We start from the raw sequence: 19,330 nt of genomic DNA on the forward strand, positions 1-19,330 counted from the left end.
TCACGTTGCAGGCAGTCACTGGAGAGAAGGTGCTGGCACAGCCTGCCTGTGATGGAGACCTTGCCCACACGATCTCTATCATTTCTTAGCCTAATATTTCCTTCTGACAGAGGCTTTTCCAGGTGACTGCACTGCTGATGCCGCCTGGGTAACAGCTGAGCTTTTTGCTGTTAAATGATGGCAAATCAGTCGAAGCTGAGGCTGGCTGCAGGCAGAGCCCTCCTGAGCTGTGCTGCATCAGATTGCAGTGCCAGCGGCCGTGCTTGGCTGAGGGGTGCGAGGCACCCCTTGTCAGGTGTGTACCCCTGGCATCTGCCCCTGTTCTTGGGGGAACTGGGATTGAGGTACCTCCAGCCTCAGCCCCAGAAGGCTGTGCCTAGAAAAAGAGCCCTTGGGCCCTGAGGGTGACTCCGGTTACTGTGGGGGGAGTCCCAGATCCACGGGGAAGAGGGTCCCCCTACTGTACCCATGGGTCTGTAGGATGGGCTGCAGAAAGCTTTTGCCTTGTCCCCAGCTCTGTAGAGGGCACTGGGGAACAGGAGGCAGCTGGGCTGAGGGCAGCACTGGATGACTATGGGAGGCCTTTCCCTTCACCTGTGGCCTGGCTTCTGGGTGCCATGCAGGCTGAGGATGAACCCTGTGCCCTCCGGTAGCGTGCTGAGTGGCCGGGTCTCAGCCCTGGGGGGAGATGGAGGGATGGGGAAGGTGACAGGGAAGTAAGGGCTGAGAAAAGGCCGGAGCAATGTACAAATCCCTTTATTTTATTAGTTTGTCAAAGACTAGTTCGAGCAGGATGGTCACAGCATGACTGCGAAGCCCCGAGCTGCCCTCTACCTCCCTGGAAGGGCTGGGCTGAGTGGCTGGGGGCTGTGGCGGAGGAAGCATGGGGGTAGGAAGGACAGGAGCACAGTACGGCAAGGGACGGGCCGGGGCGATGGCGTGCCCCCCTGTTGGGGCGCAAGCAGCGGCTCCTGGGATGTACCCGGGCAGCTTTGCCCATGGGAACTGTGTGCCCAGCGCCGGGGGAGGCAGCCCGGGACAGGCTCTGCAGCCCCCAGCCCCGTACTGGGTTTTTTGCAACCCACGGGCACGAGGCTCTCGGCTCAGCGCTGCGGGCAGCCCCGGGGACTGCGGGGCTTTGGGGTTCGAGGCGTGAGCGGCGGACACGAGGACGCATGGAGCAACGGGGCGCACCCTGGCACACAGACACTAATGCGAGAACGGGGGCCAGCGGGGCCGAGACACGGACGAGCGAGCGGTGGGGACAGCGGGGACAGGGCAGGGGGACGAGGCAGGGGGGGTCCCTGCCCCGCACGCGCCTTTATACACGGTCGGCGGAGCGCGGCGCCTGCTCCTCCCGGTGCTGAAGTATTGCAGTCTAACTGATATGGCTTTAACTATGGGGCCAGAGATGCGGGAAGGGGGTCCCCTCCAACCCCCCGATGCTGCGGCACACCGGGCAGCCCCGGGGGACCCCCGTGCCCGGGGATCAGGGATGGGGGAGCTGCGGGCAGGGCGCCTGGCTTTGTGCTTTGGGCTTGGCCCGGGGCAGGATGGGGCTGGGGATGGCAGTGCTGGGGACAAGGGCAGGCACACGGAGGCCCGCCCGGGCCCCCTGGCAGGTGGGGGGGGGGGGGGAGTGGGCAGAAGGGCAGGGCTGAGGGCACGGGGAGCTGCCCCGGGGTCCGGTGGGGCCTGGGGTGCCCCCAGCCCACTGCCAGGTTACATCAGTGCATTTGGTCCCGGTTCGCCCTGTCCGGCCAGGGACGCTCCCCTTTGGCACGGCGTGGTTGGGGGGCCCTGCCTGGACAGGATGGGATGGTTTGGTCTGGTTGAGGGACGAGGGAGGGGCAGGAGATGGAGAGAGGATGCAGGGACCCCCCTGGGGCCAAGGGAACTGATGGACGGGAGGGAGGGAGGAGGGCGCCCGTGCCCCAGAACCCCATGGCAGGGTCGGTGGTGCTGTTACTTCTTGAACATATCCTGCAGCGGGCCGGGCAGGTACTTGAGCACGGTGTCCAGGATGCTCTCCTCCTCCTCTTCTTCCTCGTCCCCGCAGCCCGCCGGGATTGCTTTCTTGGGGCGCGTCAGGCTGCCCTCACACGGCTGCTCCAGAGCTGCCTTCTCCTCTGCCTCCTTCTCCTCCTTTTTCTTCAGCCCATACTGTGGGGACACAGGCCCTGAGTGGGGCGGGCAGCACGCAGTGCCCGTGCTGTACCCGACACCCATCACCTCTTACTCCCATCCACCCAGCAGCACGGGGAGCTGCTTGCCCACCTTGTCACGGATCTGCTGCCGGACTTTCTCCCGCTCAGCCTCCATGCGGGCGTGCTTGGCTTTCCGCTCCTCCTCCTGCTGGCGCAGCGCTTCCTGCCTCTCCTCTTCTTTCTTCTGCGCATCGGGGTCCTTCTCCTCCTCGCCCCCCAGCATCTTGCCCATGTCCTTGGTGGCCCCTGCATAGCATGATACTCTCAGCCAGTGCCCAGAGGGCCTCAGCTTCCTGCCCGACACTGGGCAGGGAGTCAGCCTGCAAGTACAGCCCGGGGTCTCCTGATCACCTGTGCCACCCGTGCCACAGCCGGCTGTGCTTGGGCTCTGGGTGCTGCAGGGATGAGGAGTGCCGCGGGCTGCCAGCACTGCCCTACTTCAGCGTCAGCCGGGGGAGACGCTGGCAGCTCAAGCACTGGCACCCAGGGGACCTGCTGGGGAATCCCACACTACCGGGAGAGCCGGGATTCCCCCGCCAGGCGCTGCCGGCACCACCGACAGGAGCCCTGTAGGGCTCTGGCAGCCGTTCATTCCCCCGCGGTGGCCCTCCCCAACTCCATGCTGGGTGTGTTGTCACCCTACAGTGTTGCTCCTGGTGGAAATGCTCCCTACTCACCGCCCAGTGCTTGCTTCATAACGAAGTCCATGGTGCCGGTGTGTGCGTGTGGCTATGCCAGTGCCCAGCGCTCATCCACTGCTGTCCGGGCTCTCCAACCAGGGCCACCTGGGCACAGAGAGAGGGATGTGGTCGGGGACACCAAGCCAGGGGTCCCCACTGTCCTGGCACACAGGGACTCGGCTTCAGGTGGATTTCCCAGTCTGGTGCTGCCCACCACAGAGTGGCACGGGCACGGGAGCACCGAGTTCCACTGGAGAGGCACCCGCATTGCCACCAGCACGTCCCCCTGCATGGTGGGGGCAGAGCCAGCCTGGGGAGCACAACGTGACCCTGTGTGCATATGCGTGTGTCGCGGTGCTTGGGCTCTCTGGGTGGGTGGAGAAGAGGCTGCCAGTGGGTTGGGACTGTTCTTTGGGGTTGCAGGCGTGTGTGTTTGTGTTTGTGAGCTCCATGCATGTTTGCACAGCTGTGCAGCTGTGTGTGCACAGGAGGTGCATTCACAGAGCTGTGTATATGTCTGGCTGTACGCATGTGTACAGATTCGTGGGATTGGAGCTGTGTGTGGCCACGCTGCGGGGGGTTTGCAGGCTGCTTGCAAGGTTTTGCGTGTGAGTTTGTGGGTTCACAAGCTGTGTGTGCATGGGCTCGTGTGTGTACAGTTGTGCAGATTGTGTTTGCATGCTGGGTGCGTGTGTTTGCACACCGGTGGGCTGCACGCTGGGTGTGTGTACAGCACGGGGGTGTGTGTGCGCACTGCTTTGCAGCCTGTGCCGTGCGTGTGGGGGTGTTGCAGGCTGCTGGCATGCTGCGTGCGCACGCGGGTGGGATTGCAGGCTGCGTGTGCACTGTGTGTGCATGTAGGAGTGCTCTGCGTGTGTGTGTGTGTGCGCCCTGTGTGCCCTGTGCGTGGGCGAGGGCTGTGCTGATGATGCGTGTGCACTTTGCAGCGTGCGTGTGCCCAGTGGGTGCCGCAGCCCCACGGATCTCCCCCAGCTCCCCGGGACTCCCGGCGATGGGGAGAGTTCCTCCAGCCGGGGGTGGGGGGCCGGGGAAGTTTGTTCCCTCCTGTGCCCCGGGGGAAGGTGCGTAGGGGACACCGAGGACAGAAAGGGTATACGGAAAACGGAGGGAGCGGGACACGGGCGCCAAGGGGTGGGAAGCGCGGGAGCACCGCGGGATGCTGGGGCGCGCGGGGGGCGCACGGACGCGGAGGACGCATTGAAGGGAAGAACGCGACATGCGGGGAACACCGCGGGTGCGGGAGCGCGGGGACACGGAGGACACGGGACGGGGGGTAGGACGCACCGCGGCCGCTGGGGACAAGGGGACGCGGCACCGCCGGGGGACCGCGGGACCCCCCCTCCCGCCCACTCCTCCCCCGGTGAATGCGGTTCGCCCCGCCCGGTGCCGCAGCGGCGGCGCTGTCCCTTCAGCACCGGCACTCACCGGCTCCGCCGCCGTTCTCGGCCGCCGCCGCTCCGCCCGCCCCGCCCCGCCCCGCCCCGCCGCGGCCCGCCTCCCGCCCGCCCCCCGCCCGCCCCCCGCCGTACGCGTGGGCCCGCCCGAGGCGACACCCCCAGCCCCGCTCCGCTCTCGGTCCCGGAAGAGGGCAAAAGAAGGGATTACGGGACCCCACATCCACACAGCGGGACGCCCCCGGGGAAACGCCGCCGCCGCCGGGACCACCCGATCCCGCAGCGAAGGGATGGGGGGAGCAGCACCCCGGCGTCTGTTAATGCTTCACCTCCGCAATCTGTGGCAAAGCCAGGCACTTCCCAGCCGCAGCCACCACGAGCAGCCCCCAGCCGTCCCTGCACCCTGCGCCCAAATGAGGTGACCCCTTCAGCACCGCGCACCTGAGCCTCTGCACACCTGTCAGGCCTTAATGACCCCACCGTGACTAATTGCAGAGCTGTGGGGTGCCGCGGGACTTCTCAAAGTCCCTGATACATCACTGTGGCCTGCGCAGCCACACAGAGCTCCCAGCCCCACATTTGTAGCACTGATTCCCCAGGAGATGCTGGGGACGCGCAATGACCTTGTGGCCCCTGCACTCCCATGGCTGGGGCAGAGCTCAGGGTGTGCAGGTGCCAGGGCCATGTGAATGTCCCACTGCCCCGCAGAGTCAATGCCCCATCCATCCAGCCCTGGGTTATCAGGAAGGGAACGCGCTCTTTGCAGATCAGTGGGGCTCTTAGCCTGGCTGTGGGGACAGCTGGCGGTGAGGTGAGGCCCTGCAGTCCTGCAGGGATGCTCACGGCCATAGCCCCTCTGTGGGGCACACAGCGTGGGGGGAACCCCCATGTCTGCCCTTCTGCTGCCACGCACAGCGCAGCCTTGGCACAGGGAAAGCACTCCAGCACACATCCCTCCTGCTCCCTGCTCCCTGTGCCCTCCACTTCTTCCCACACTGACCAACCGCACTGTTTTCCTCTATCATGGAAAAAATGCCCTCTGCCTCAGCGCTTAACCCTGCTGTGAGTGCTGGGACAGACCTTGGCCTGTCCATCCATCCGTCCGTCCTGCAGCACCCCGCTCTGCACGCTGACGTCAGCGCTCCCGGCAGCCGGGCGGTGGGCGGGCGGCACCGCTCCTATTGTATTAAAAATAATACAGCGGAGCACAAATTCATTACAGATAAGTGTGACAGCCAGGAGGAATTAACGAGCCCGTCTCTCAGCGCCTGACAAACGCCTCCTTTTGTTCCTGGGATGGGTCCTCGAGTCTTTCAATCTTTGGAGATGCTTCGGCTCATTGAGCGCGTCCTCCCCCAGCAGCTCCCAGTGCGCCCAGGGACTGCTCCGAGTCGCAGCTCTGGGACTGCCCCCCAGCAGCGCGATGCCGTCGGGTTATTTATGCTCCCCCCGCCCCCATCTCTGCAGAAAAAAACCACTTGGCCCTCCGCGTCGCACCGAGGGATTAAAAGTGGTTAACTCCATTTGCAAAGGCTTTGTTACGTCGGTTTTCCCTCGGCTGCAGCGCGAGGCGATGCGCAGCGTGCCGGCTCGGCGGCTTTTATCAGGTTGTCTTCTGGAGGTAATTGGGTTTTTCAGGAGCCTGTTTAAAATTCTTAACCCAGCCTCTTAAACAAAACAAAAACAGTGGCGGGGAACGGGGGAGAGGAGGCACAAAGCAGCAGCAGCTGCAGCTCTGCAGAGTGGTCCCGGCCCCCTGGGTGCTGGCACCTGGCAGGGACAAGGCCGGGGATAGGGACAGGACCACGCATGCTGCAGCATCGGGTTGGAGCTGACCCTCGTAGTGCAGCGTCTGAGTGTGGTTTGGGGCACGCAGAGGGCAGGGACAGCCCTGCCAACCCGGTGGTGACACGTGGAGAGGGTCACAGGGTCACCAGCACACCGTGCTCCTGTTCTCTGCTTTCCAGCCGCAGACCCATCAGCATCAATATTGCAGAGCTGGCTGCGTCGCTATCGCTGCCCCTTGGCATCGCTAATGCAGGTCGTCCAGGGGAGCACAGGGCACCCCCAGCCTGGCCCTGCCTGCTGCTGGGTGCTCCAGGTGCCACCGGTTCCATGCCACAGGGCACAGCGTGAGCTGCGAGTGGGTGGAGGGGAGATGCTGCAGCAGATGGTTGGCGGGGCCGATCGCGGCATCGCACGCAATGAGGGATGTTCACATCCCCCGGGGGCTGCGTGCAGGAGCTGTGTGTGCACTGGTGCTGGCTGTGGGCTGGGGCAGCGGTGGCCAAAGGAGCTGTGGATGAGGAGAGGACCGAAGTCGCAGCCTCCAGCTGTTCCCAGCGCAGTGTCCCAGGAGTGCAGCTGCTCTGCCCTCCTGAGCTGCCCTAAAAGATGGCCTGTGCAAGAGTGATGCAGGGGATGGACGTCCCCTGTGTTTGAGCTCTGCTTGCTGCCCTTCCCAGGACTGACAGCCACCACAGCCCCACGGCTCTGCCACCTACAGTCCTGCCCGTGTCAGGGACACCAGCACCCTCCTGGCCGTGCACTGCAGCAGCAGCTCTCAGAGCATTGTGCGGCCGCTGCCTCTGTGCTGTGCATGGTTAAGCAGCGGCACTGCAGCCCCTCGCTGCTCATCCTGCACGGGCTGCATGTCAGTGGGCTGGGGAAGCAGCTGCCGCTCACTGCAGTCTGGCAGCAGGTTTTGCTTTGCTGCTTCCTGACCACCGGGGCTTTACACCCAGCCCCTTCCCACCCCACTCTGAATTCCACCTCCCCTATACAGCCTCTGTGCATTCAGCCTCAGTGCTGCACCCGCACCGCTTCCCCCGGTTCGTACAGCATGCACATCCCGAGCGGTGCGTATAAAGGCACACTTGCACCACGTCCGCCCCATCAATATTTATGGCAGGCACGCACACCGCACAGCTCTGCAGGGGCTGGCATGGAGCTGGGCGCAGTGCACCCGGCACCGTGTGGGCAGCGGACAAAAGCCCCATGCAGCCCATATCTTCACCCCATCGCTCCTTGCCCCAGCAATTGCTTTTGGGGGAGCTGCCAACCCACGAACATCCTGATCTACTGTCCCCGTGGCCCTGGCAGGAGACATCCAGAGCCAATGCTGATGGTGGAAGAAGTCAGGGCTTTGTGGGGAGCAGATTCTCAGTGCCCCCAAGCTCCTCTCCCAGGCTCAGTGCTGGGGTGAGAGCAGGGCCAAGGAGGGTGAGCTGCTTCCCTCCTGGGAGGGCCACCCCACCAAGGGAGAGCTCTGGGGGCAGTGGTACCCCACGGAACCAGGGACATCTTGAACTCTGACAGCAGCAGATGGCTGCATGCTGGGGGGCTCAGTGGTGGCAGGGAGGACATCTGGGTGGCTGCAGCATGGTGGGAGTAGGATGAGACCATGCCGGGAGCACTGGGAGTGGGACACACTGTGTTGAGGGGGGGCTAGGAGGGATGCTGCCATCTCCCCCTGCTGAAGCCTCCCCCAGTCCGCCTGCGCGCGGGGTTTCCGCTGCAGCGTGACACCGGATGGGCATGGTGCCACTCCAAGAGCTGCTGGGGCTGTGGCCAGAAAACCATTCTTGGCTGCTGCCAGTGGGGTTTGGCTCATACCTTGCCCATCTGGGGGCTTTCAGAGGGAGAAAAAAAAAAAAGTGAAAAAAGGAAAAACAAACCAAAAAAAAATCTGCCCCTGTGTCCCTGCACCACCTGCAGCATCACCACCAGCTCCATGCCTCACGTCCACCCAAACCGAGCCCTGCCAGAGCCAGAGCCTACCTTGGTGTGCGCAGTGTCCGTGGCCTTCAGCACCTAAAGCAGCGCTGCGAGGGGCTGCCGGGGGCGGGTGGGCATCGCAGGAGGGCGGGCCTGCAGAGACACCGATGGCAAAAGGGTCAGTGATGGGGGACCACCCTCCTAACGCACAGGGTGCTGCGTTATCGCACCGCCCCAGATACCAAGCTCTGAGGATGGGAGCGATGCACTAACTGAGCCACCCCAGGGTGGGCAGGGAGGTGGCTACGTGGGGGTCTGTGCCCCCTCTTGGACTGAGGATATGGCTGCTGCTGGCTGAGCTGCAGACAGACACCTGGAAGTTTTGATGCCTTCATTAATTATTGAGAGGGCTCTCAACTCTTGGAGGGTTTTAAAAATTGGCATTAACTCTGCATTCCTCAGTTTTCAAGTGATTCATTTCTTCTTCAGAGGACATAATGGCGAGTTAAAGTGAGCAGGCAAACAAAGCCCCAAACAAAGGCTGCAGTCTGAGAGATCCTCCTCTGGGAACCCAACTTCAGCCTAACTTTGAAAAGCTTCTGCCTGGGGTTCTCCTCGTCCCTTTGCTGAATGTCCTTGGAGTGCCTCCATCGTGCTGGGGGGGCTCAGGGGATTCTCCTGGGGACGGGGCTGTGCAGAGACCTGGCCATCAGCTCTGAGTGATCTGTCCCCATGGTTCTACCCTGGTGCGTGCCATGAGTGTGATATGGGCCGTGGGATGCAGGGAGTAGGTTCCTGGGGATGTCACAAATTTGTCCTAGCGCAGAGCCACCTCCTTTCCTGCATCCCAGGAAGCGAGGGGGATTTGGCAAATTGTAGGTAAATAATGGCCCAGGGTAGAAGGGGGGGAGACAGACTCAGGGAGAGAGTGCTGGGTTTGGGGACATGAAGCCGGGTTTGGGGATGCAGTGCTGGGTTGGGGGATGCAGTGCTGAGTCTGGCTATGCAGCAGCAGGCGGGCAGTCAGCCCTTCACACTCCGGTGAGACCCCCATGGAGACCCCTGAAAGGCAGCTGTGTCTCCGGGAAGCACAGTACTGAGGCTCAGCCTGGGAAGGGCTCGGCGGCAGCGTGAAGGTGACCTTTGCTGGGGACAAGCGCTGCCTCCTGCAGGATGTGGGAAGAGTCGGAGCCGGGTGGGATGGGATGCAGAGCGCCAAGACCGGGGGCAGCTGGGTTTTTGGACAGCTCAGCGCCAGGGAGAGGAGCTGTGCTGGGTCAGGATCGGTCCCCGCTGTGCGGGCTGTGTTCTGCGGTGCAGATCAGCTGCTGTTCTTTGCTGAAGCCCCGGAGCATGGTCAGAGCTGGGCACTGCCTGCATGAGGACGTGGGGAGATTCAGTCCTCGGGGGGTGTTGGGGGCCATACTGGCTGGGTAATCACAAGGCATTGATTTTGGGGCCAGATTGATGTGGCTGTTATTTATTTATTTATTATTTTATTTTATTTTAGTCTGTCTTTTTAACAAGCAGAGCCGGCCAGGATCACAGAGCTATATCTTACCTGGACAGATGGGGACAGGCAGCAGCTCTGGCTGTCCATGAATCTGTCTGTCCAGGCAGTCAGACGCCAACCACAACCAAGGCAGAGGTGAGGTAAAGGAAAGGAGGATGCTATCACACCAGGACAGCCCTGGCTTGGAGCTGCAGCGTACTTGGAGCTGGAAGGGCTGCTTTTACCCAGCCCAGGGTATGGCTGCAATATGTGGGGCAGAGGTAGTGAAGGAGACGAGACCAGCTCTTGTTCACAGCACCCCACGATCATAGCCAGTCTTGTCCAGCCCCTGGGATGCCAGAGGGCAGCTTGGAGATGGGGAGAAGAGGGCTGCATGGGATGGGGCCAAAGGAGAAGCTGTGTGACCTGCTTGGGGCTGGCAGCAGTCTCATGCCCAGGCACTGTGTGTTGAGGTGGGAAGGCACAGGGCCTCTGCACTTTGGGGAAATGCCTTCACAGCAGAGTTAGGGTAGCAGTGCTCTCCCTACCCACAGGGATGCAGAGAGCTGCATCTGAACCAAACCTTTGGCCCCCAAAATCTCCTGTCCGTGGGCCAGGACAGGGGTGGGTACCACTGCTGCAGAGCTGTGGTGATGGGTGATTCTGAGCATTGGATGGTTATTTTTGCAGGAGATGGTGGCAACAGTTGGCCAGGGATTGGACTGGTGGCAGGAGAGGGCACCTGCAGGATGGTGAGGTGACAGTGACTCCTGGGGAGTGCAACCTGGGACACGCGGCACAGCCCAGAGAACCACAGAAGTGTGTGGCTGGAGCTTCTGCAGGGCCAGGGCAGGTGGAAGGGAAAGCTCCTGGGATGGGCGAGTGGAGCGCTCACGTGAGAGCGCGGCTGTTTACTCTGGCTGAGCAACCTGATTGCTCTCTATAAATACACCCGGCGAGTAAACACCAGGGAGGGAGCAGGAGCATTTAAACTCATGGTTGATGCTGGCAGAAGAACAAATGGGAAGGTCTGGCCAGGAACACACAGAGCTCCTGCGGCTGGCTGTGCAATCCTGTGCCCGGACGGGACAGCCTTGGGGACAGCTGGGGCTCCTTGGTGGGGATGGCACTGTGTCATATGCTGCTGATCCGAGTGGGGGCACACAGATGCCCAGCAGAGGGTTTTCCACAGACAGAGTGTGGTATCCAACCTCTGCTGGGTCTCAGCTCATGTGCTAAAATCATGATGCGAAACTCAGTGCAGGTCCCCAAAGGGCTCCTGATGTGTGGCACCGGGCCTGGTAGGTTCTGCCTGCCAGTAGGCAGTGCTGAAACCAGGGATGAGCCAAAGTGTGAAGCGCGGCCACCCTCCAGTACTGCAAGGTGTTAATCGCTTTGTCTGGTTGGGGTCATTTCAATACTAATGTTCTCACGCAAGGCAATCGAAGAAGCAAACACTCAGCCCACAGCCAAAGGACATTTTTCTGTGCCAGTTTATCTCGACTGAGCTCTCACATCTTCCCCAGCTTTGCAGAGAAGCCCTGAGCCATCAGCCCTGCTCAGAATGAAGGCGCCAGCCCTGCTCTGCTGCTCTGAATCACCACGCCGGTGCCTGGGGCAGCAGCTGCCCGGTCACGCTCCCACCACGCGGGTGACACTGCCACTGCATGTTGCCAGGCCTGGGTCACAGCAGCCACCTACCCCGTGTGGGGACACTGCAAGGAGAGGGGATGGAGCTGGGGGAGCTGGGACCCCTGGAGGGTCGGTGCAGCAGGATGGCTCTTCGGGAACATGCAATGGGGATGGCCCAAAAGGAGTTGGTGTAGCCGAGGGGAGCAGGATGGAGAGAAAGGTGTTGAGGGGGAGGCATGAGAAGAGCCTGGCAGGGTACCGGGAGCTCCCCCCGGCAGGAGGCTGCGAGGAGCATCCTCGGGAACGGGCAGCGGAGGGAGCAGGTGGCCTCCTCTTCTTGCCCACGGCCCCGCTCTGCAGCCCTCCCTCCGCAGTACAGCCCCGGGGGGTGACACCCCGGCGGTGACAGCCCTTCCCAACCACACGCACCGCACCCGCGGCCCCTACCCAGGCGTGCGGGGCGGCGTGGGGGGGCAGCCGGTGGGAGCAGCGCTCAGCCCACATCCCGCATCTGCATCTCGCACTCCGCATCCCACACCTCGCATCCCGCACTCCGCATCCCGCTTCCCGCATGCCGCAGCCCCGCGGCCGCCGCCCCGTTACATAAGCCGGCAGCCCCGGGAGGCTCGGCGGGCCGGTCCCCGTGCCCGAACCGCCCGCCGGGCCCCGGCCCCCCCCTCCCCGAGCTCTGCGGCACGGCGGACCCGCCCCTGGCCCCGGCCCCGCTCCCGGCCCCGCACCCACCTGGCTCGGCGCGGCGCGGTGCGGTGCGGCTCCGGTCCGCCCCGTCCGCCCCCGGCGTAGGGAAGAAGGAACCGCCGCCGGAAGGGAGGCGGGAGCCCTAGCGGTACGGGGGGGCCCGGTACTGGCTCCCCCTCCGCCGCACGGCCTCCCGGGCGGGGCCGGCTCCGCGCCCGCCTCCGGCCCGCCCCGTGCCCCCGGCGGCAGCCCCCCGCTCCCGGCGATTCCCCCCCCGGTACCCGGTAATTGCTCCAGGAACCCAGCAATCGCCCCCGGCAATTGCACCCCAGTACGTAGTTACCCCCCCAGCAGTGCCCACCTCTCTTTTCCTCCCATTACCAGGGGCATTACCCGGCCATGCCCCTGGTGCCCATCAATCCCCCCCAGCAGTCACCAACGCTACCCCCCGTGCCCCTCAGTACCCCCAGTTCCTGTCCTTGATCCCCACCAGTTTCCCCCAGTATCTGCCCATCCCTCCTGATCCCCCCCCTCCTACAGCAATTCCCCACTCAGTATCTACCCCCAACCAGGGCCCAGCACTTTGCTTCCCCAGACTCCCTGTGTCCCTCTCCCATGACTGCTGTCCCACACCATGGGGACAAAGCCCATTGCTGGCCATGAGGTTGTGTGGGTGCCACCTGGGATACGAGGTCCTCTGGACCTGTTGGGTATTGGGTGCACCACCCCAGCAGGCCTGTGGGATCTCCAAAATCTGAGGTTGGATGGGCAGGGCAAGTGAAAGGGATGGGGACCAGGACCTTTGTTATTGCCTCTGCAATAGGTTCAGCCATTGGCACTGCTGAACTCCCTTTGGAAAATAGGTTCCGTCCTCTCTGCCCTGCAAGGGGCACAGGATGGACACGCGTTAATGCAGCGCAGCCCCTTGAGGGTCTGATGCTCACACTTCCCTTCTCATGGCATCCTTCACCCCCCCCGGGCACAGCAGCATAGGGTCAGCCATTGCGTGCCATGCTGCTCGTCGCACTGCCACCGCTCGTCACGGCCCTCATGCAGGGATGGTGCGGGCTGGAGCTGCTGATGAATAAATCAATCCCTGTCGGTGCTGAGGTTGCAAAACACGGCTGCAAACAGAGGAGTAGCACTTGGGCCGTGGGCCTGAAGGCCGGGAAGGTACAGCTGCAAATCCCCCGTGTTGGCACCGCATCCCAAGCAGCTGAGTGGGCAGCTCTGATTACTTTGGCGCCATGATTTATTTATCGTAGCGCTCCATCGGCGGGCTCGCATGCTCTGCCCCACATTCTGCCTGGATTCTTCTGCCTGTGGATGGAGCAATAGTGGGAAGAAGGACTGTGGGTGCTGTGGGTCCCTCTGCTTCTCCACCATGCCGTGCTGTCATTGTCAGCCTGCTGTCACCCAGCTGCCACTGCAGTGCCAAGGAGCCCGCGCCCCTCTTGCGAGCGGAAGGACGGCGCTGTGCTGCTGACCTTTCCTCAGCTCTGAGAGCACTTTAAGGCTCAGCCAAGCTCCTGCTGCTTCCCCTGCGCTGTGCCAAGAGCAGCATCATCCTGTGCCCTGCGCTGACGTGAGGACAGGAGGAGGTGCTGGGACACCTCCGTGTCACCTCACAGCCACACTCGCTGCTGGTGGCTCTGACTTGCCTTTGTCCATCGCCTCCAGCTGCCTGCACCGGAGGAGATGGAGCTGCAGGGTGCGTTCTGCTGCCGTGCTGCTCATAAATAAACCCCGGTAATGAGTTGGGCTCTGGTGGATGGGCAGGTGGGGCAATAATCCCCCAATTAAGTGGACGAGGAAGGCAGTTAAGTGCAGAAAAACCACAAATAAACAATAATAAGAATAATTTAGGAGCAGGGAGGAGCTGGCAGCTGAGTCTCTTCGCCTTTCCCGGGCAGCACACAGGGCCAGGAGCACTCTGGGAAGTGTAGTTCCGCCTTTCCTGCTGACATCCTCTGCTGGCAGGATGGAAATCTCAGCTTTTCTCTCAATTCTTGCCTTTGTACCCAGTTCAAGTGTCCCATGGATGCCAAGGCAGCTGCCCTGGGATCGAGAGTGGGCGGGGAGCCGGGCTCCAGCTGGGTACCCCTGTGGATGGGGCTGAACAGAGATTCCCCAGGGAGCATCACTGCTCTCCTCTTCGGGATGGAAACATGGGCTTGGAGAGGGGGGAGCTGCACGGCGTGGGCTGTGCACTGCAGGGCTGTGCTGGGTGCTGGCAGGGTGCAACCTTTGTCCCCGTGCCCCAGGCAGAGGCAGAACTCCCAGTGAGCCCAAGCACCTCTCTAGCATTATTGATCGTGGCTGCATGCCATGCGTGCGTGCCTGATGCTGAGCTCACAGGGCAATCAATAGTCGTTTCTCTCCCCAGCCTTCAGCCTGCTAATGGGAACAGATGCCCTTATCATTTCCCGCCCAGGTGCTGGGGGCTCTCACGTCACACTCATGGTCCAGGTGCTGGGGCAGCTGCACTTAGCCATAAGCAAACACTTTGGAGCAGAGGTCCTGTAGCTGCAGGAAATGTGCTCCTGTGGGAACGTGCCACCCTCGGTGGGCATGGGGGCAGGAGGAATGCTCAGCCCTGGGGAGGCATAGCTCTCTGCCATGGGTTCTGCAGCAGAGGAGGGACTCGGGACAGACACCACAATCCTCATGTGACGTGTAAGTAAAGAAGCTGTTGGAGTATTCTCTCCTCAAGCTGGGAACGTGCAGCCGGGACCTTATAGGAAGAGGCAATGCAGATCCATCAGCGTTCCCGCTGGGCAGATGAGCAGCACGGCATTGCAGAGCGATGGCAGGGAGAAGGTGGCTGCGTGTCCTGACGCTGGGGAAGTCAGATCCAGCCCCATGGTACAGGGTCCTGGTGCTGCTGTGATCCAGTTTCAGAAAGTGGGCGAGGAGATGCTGCCTTTCATGGCACGCTGCAGAAGATCGATGTGTTTTTGAAGTGAAACTCAGAGTTTTTACCCGGAAACAACGCGGGCGCCTGCTCCGAATGCTAAGCAGCTCCTTGGGAGGACGTCCCCCAGCACAAAGGGCAGTGCGGGGCTCAGCCTCCTCCCTCAGCCCCGCGCTGGGAGAGCCACATACCGCACCACGCACCAAGGCAGCCCTGCAGGGCCTCCTGCACAGTGAATGGAAGTGATTTTTCACCTCCTTTCATCTGAAAAACCACCCGGGAGAACGGAGAACAACTCTCCAGCAGCAGAGAGGGGGGTGCACGCTCACAGCAGGTGACCCAGCTCTCACAGCTCGGCGCGGGGACGGGAGGGACCTGGCGCACAGCGCTGCTCCGTGCCACCGTGTGGGGATGTGCCACGAGGGCAGAAGTCACCGAGACCGATGGTGGCTCCTTGGGAACCGCAGTAATCTCATTCCGGGAGCAAATCACATTCCCAGCAGCCAAGGACATGTTAGGTCTTAATAAAAATGGTAATTCCCAGCAGATTGATTTGGGAGCAGGGAGAGTGCTGCTTGCTTCCCATTGCTGCTGCCCGGGGTTGGAGGAGGTGCTGGGGATGATGGGCAGCAGCGTGGCACAGCGCTGGATTTTGGGGTTATCCAGCATGGCCCGGGGGTTGTACAGCTGTTACAGAGCTCCCACTGCTCTCATCCTGCAGGACCCGGCTGCTGTGCCCTGCCCCGATGTGCACCCGAACTGCCACAAGGGTCAGAGCTGTCTGTTTGCAGTTTCCTAGGAGAGAAATCACGTTGGGGGGGGGGGGGGGGGGGGGGAGAGAATTAATCACACACCTGAAAACAAAATCTGCCTGCTCAAGTGCACATCGGGGATAAATGGTGTGCTCCAAATTAGACAATTTACAGCTTGGGTAAGTAATGAGAAAACCCATCCTGGCGTGAAAGCAGAGTGGGAGAGTGACCTTGGCTCAGGGCTCCCTCCCTGCACCCCAGAGCCTGCATCTCTCCCACTGCACCTTTACTGCTGCTCACTCAGAGCCCCACGTAGGCTCAGCTCAGCTGGTTGGGGTGGCTCATTCCATGGGGCTTCCAGCAGGGATTTGGGGTGAGTTTTGGCTTCTTTGGAGCAGTGAGCTCCCTTGGGAGCAGATCTCAGCCCAGAGATGGCAGAGAGTAGGAACAGACGGGAATGGGACAGATGGAGCGGGGAGTGGAGGGAAGGGACCCCAGCACAGAGGGGCACCCCACTGCGCCCCAGCCCCCCCGGCCCATGCTGGCCCTGCAGTCCTCCACTGTGCAGTGCGTGGGAGGGCTGGCAAGGAGCGGGCAGCTCTCCAAGCTTTCCAGCAAGAAGAAAATCATTTCTTTCCTTTATTTTTCTGGGTAGGGTGTCCCAGTGTATTCTGCAATCACGAGGATTTAAAGGGGCTGAGCCCTGGTGACAGTTACCAGGCTGGGGCAGTGGGGATGATTGGGGTGGATGGATCTGTGCCGCGGAGCTGAGCTCTGCTCTGCACATGGGCTGCAGGCTGTGGGGCTGTGCAGCACCCACAGGAACCTCGGGGTCCCCTCCATCCCACACCCCTAAGCCTTAGATGAGCAACCAAAATGTGACTCTCCCAGTGGGGGACCAATCTCCCCCCAGCACAATTTCCACCTCTGCTGGGAGCCGCCTCGGAAACCAGCCAGCTAATGATGCGTGATGCAGCAGATGGGGGCCCTGATGCTATATGGATTAAGCATGCGGATGGATGTATGGCATCACGGTGCATCTTGGCCTCCCCCCTTCCATCCCCACCACTCCTGTGATACTTGGGCCCCTGGCCTGAGTGAGGATGAAGGGCAGGCAGATGGGATGCTCTGGGTTGTGTGGGGTTGTGGCACAGCACTACAGGTTTTGAAAGCTGTTGTGAGTTCTGAAATCTCAGACCTGAGCCATCCAGAGAGGCTGCTCTGCATTAGCCAACTGCAGGAGTCCTGCAGCCCCCCTCAGAACTGCAGAGTCCCCCCTTCTCAACACGGGAAGGAAACTCCCTCCACCTGCAGCAATGTTCCCTCTGTCCCCGCCGCTGCGGCGCAGTGCAGCGCCGTTATCTCCAATGCCTGGGAGCGGGGAACGGATTAATATTCATCACCAGGGAGCGGAGCATATGGAATATGAATAATGCTAATTGTGCCTGTATAGATTTAGCGTAAGAAGCTTCCATGCATTAAGGAGGGAGGGAATTAGCCCTTCTCCAAAGCGTTGCGGGTTCATTTGCGGCGAAGGAACACCCGCTTGCCTGCGGATCTTGGGAAGAGATGGGGATGAAACTTCTGTCCTACGCCGAGTGCAGGGCTGGGGGATGCGTGGGTGGGCGCACACCCCTGCACAACACGGGTGATGGAACAAAGTCGGTCACTGCAGATGCAGAGGAGGAAAGGAGCCGCTTGCAGCTGTGCAGCCCTGCTGCTGTCCGTGGGCTGCTGCTGCCGGACCCCTACATACTTGCACCGCAGCTCTCAGCCTACGTGCCCCCCCTGGGGCTGTGCTGTGGGGTCCCCTGGGGCTCACAGCTGCCCCTGTGCAAAGCAGAGCACAGCATGGCTGGAGCTGGAACAGTTGCTGCTAATGAGACACCGGGGGTGAAAGGACTCTGTTTCTTCACCATCCATCCCTTCTGCCCGTCGGGGACGGTGCTCTGTGCCTGTTTAATCGAATCAGCCCATGGCAGCCCGGCAGCTTTAATAAGGTCAAGAGGAGAAGGCTGATGTGTGCAGCCTGGCTGCAGGCTGGGTGCTGTGAGAATGGGGACATGTGTGTCCCTCTTGCAGTGTCACTGTGGGCTGTCACCCTGAGCCACAAGTAGGGGCGCGTTTGGGGAAGAGCTCAGGTGGCCACAGGGTCCCAGGAGCCCATGGCTGCCTATGGAACTTCTTCAGCCTCAGGATGGAAAATACCTCGGTGCTCCTTGTCCCCAGGATGTGCCCGGCATCTGCAGCATCATGGGGAAGGGGGAATCACTGTGTGCATCCACCAGCAATCTTCCCATCCTTGACCACTGTCATCTCTCTCCATTCCCTTCAGAATCACTGAGAATGTGGGATTCCTCTTCCTGCACTTTGATCTCTCCAATTTTCAGCTCATTCTGGCTGCCTTATAGGCACTAATCCCTCTGCAGGCATCGGAGAGAATCCACCTACACTTCATGCAGCAATCACTTAAGTCTTATTGTGTAAATAAAATCTCAAACACGAAATCCTTAATCCTTGATGGCTGAGCCTCTGATACCCGTTCCTGCATGTCCTGCCTGACAGAGGGTGGAAGAAGGGAAGGCCGTAGCCGTGCTCACTCATATCCTGGATCGAGCATCCATGGATGCTTTTAACCCTGGGCTTTTTCTCTCTCCCCACTGGTCTGATCCCCTCCCCGCTCAGTTGCATTTGTTCAAGCTCAGGGGGGGGATCAAGCCGGGTGACATTTGGAGTCGGGGAATATTTCAAATGCAAATTCCCCCTTGATAAATCGTGGAATTTGCTCCCTCTTATGAAGGGAATCTCTGGGGAGAGCTGAGCACAGCGGCCGGCCCGTGCTGAATGCAGACCTCTGCTGGAGGGGGAGGGAAATCACTGCCTTTCATTCCTGCTGCCTCTTCCTCCCTCCGGTCCCCGCGCTCCCGGCCCAACTTGTGAGATCACCGTCACTGTCACCAGGAACGGGAGGCGGCTCAATTTCCCCAGCCACAGCTGGAGAGCGGTGAGGTAAGGGCTGTGGGGTCGGCAGGAAATCCTGCTTCTTTCTGGGTGCCAGGCAGGGAGGGGGGTATCACGGTGGCTATTTCTGTAAGCCCAGAATTGATGTTTCCCTCCCGGCGATCGGGGTGCTGCTGATATATTATTGTCTCTCTCTCTCCCAGCTCTGAAATTAAAGCTTTCACCACTTTTCTCACTGCAGTGTGTGTGTGAGAGAGATTTACACTTTGCTTTCCCTTTCGGAAATGGAGTGTGATTTTCCAGTGGCTGCAGACATGGGGCCTGTCCTGATGCACTGGGATGGGCTGGGGAGAAGGAGCCCCTGGCTGCTCCTGGAGCTGCTGACTTCCCCCCTAAATAGGCAAACGAGAGCATCTCTATGGAAAAAAAAAATTAAAAAATCTGATCTCTGCCAGCCCCATCCAGGATGCAGAGCATGTCTGGTTTTGGGGATGGGAGGGTTTGGGGGGTGGGCAAGGGGGCAGAGGTACACAAAGCAACCTGGATACGGCAGGGAGAATCCCTCAGGGGGGAAAGCTTGCAGCTGGGGGGGATTTCTGGAACTGTGCATGGGTTAAAGGCACCCCCAGCACACGAGGGCTGCAGCAGAACGCCGGCCCCTTGCCCGCCCAGCAACAGTTTCACCAATGGGGAGAATAACAACAGTGAGAAGTTCAGTGCTGTGCGGTATCTCCGGAGCTTTCCCTGAGCCCCTGCACCACGGGTATGGGGCAGGTTGGGGGCACTCTGCAAACAAAGACGCTCTGAGGAACATCCGGAGCCTCATAAATAAATGCGAGGAGAGGAGGAAAAAGGATTTGA

General features: G+C 61.2%; 1 protein-coding gene and 1 long non-coding RNA gene across 3 annotated transcripts; one reads left to right on the plus strand and one right to left on the minus strand.

The window, feature by feature from the left end:
* Window positions 1–740: 740 nt before the first annotated feature.
* On the minus strand, window positions 741–12,043 carry CPLX2 (complexin 2). Of its 2 annotated transcripts, XM_085236556.1 has the most exons (5): window positions 11,888–12,043; window positions 8,083–8,172; window positions 2,885–2,992; window positions 2,278–2,453; window positions 741–2,163 (listed from the first exon to the last, which is right to left on the minus strand). In XM_085236556.1, the coding sequence occupies exons 3-5, from the start codon at window positions 2,913–2,915 to the stop codon at window positions 1,966–1,968; spliced, it is 405 nt and encodes a 134-aa protein (XP_085092682.1). In that variant the 5' UTR covers window positions 2,916–2,992; window positions 8,083–8,172; window positions 11,888–12,043; the 3' UTR covers window positions 741–1,965. The 2 variants fall into 2 exon arrangements, with proteins under 2 accessions (XP_085092682.1, XP_085092683.1); XM_085236557.1 differs by lacking the exons at window positions 8,083–8,172; window positions 11,888–12,043 and adding an exon at window positions 4,334–4,356.
* Window positions 12,044–15,583: 3,540 nt separating this feature from the next.
* LOC146543336 (uncharacterized) lies at window positions 15,584–18,022 on the plus strand. Its single transcript, XR_014886550.1, has 2 exons — window positions 15,584–15,687; window positions 17,738–18,022. It is a non-coding gene; the product is annotated as an uncharacterized LOC146543336 (long non-coding RNA).
* The last annotated feature ends 1,308 nt before the right edge of the window (window positions 18,023–19,330 follow it).

Source organism: Meleagris gallopavo, chromosome 15 (genome assembly GCF_905368555.1).
Source record: "Meleagris gallopavo chromosome 15, MGAL_WU_HG_1.1, whole genome shotgun sequence".
NCBI lineage: Eukaryota > Metazoa > Chordata > Aves > Galliformes > Phasianidae > Meleagris > Meleagris gallopavo.

Excerpts from the sequence above, each read along its gene's own strand:
- CPLX2 (XM_085236556.1), bottom strand. The coding sequence starts at position 2,915 with ATGGACTTCGTTATGAAGCAAGCACTGGGCG. Across the intron at positions 2,454-2,884 it reads TATGAAGCAAGCACTGGGCG|GGGCCACCAAGGACATGGGC; the intron begins GTGAGTAGGGAG and ends CATGCTATGCAG. Across the intron at positions 2,164-2,277 it reads GGCAGCAGATCCGTGACAAG|TATGGGCTGAAGAAAAAGGA; the intron begins GTGGGCAAGCAG and ends GTGTCCCCACAG.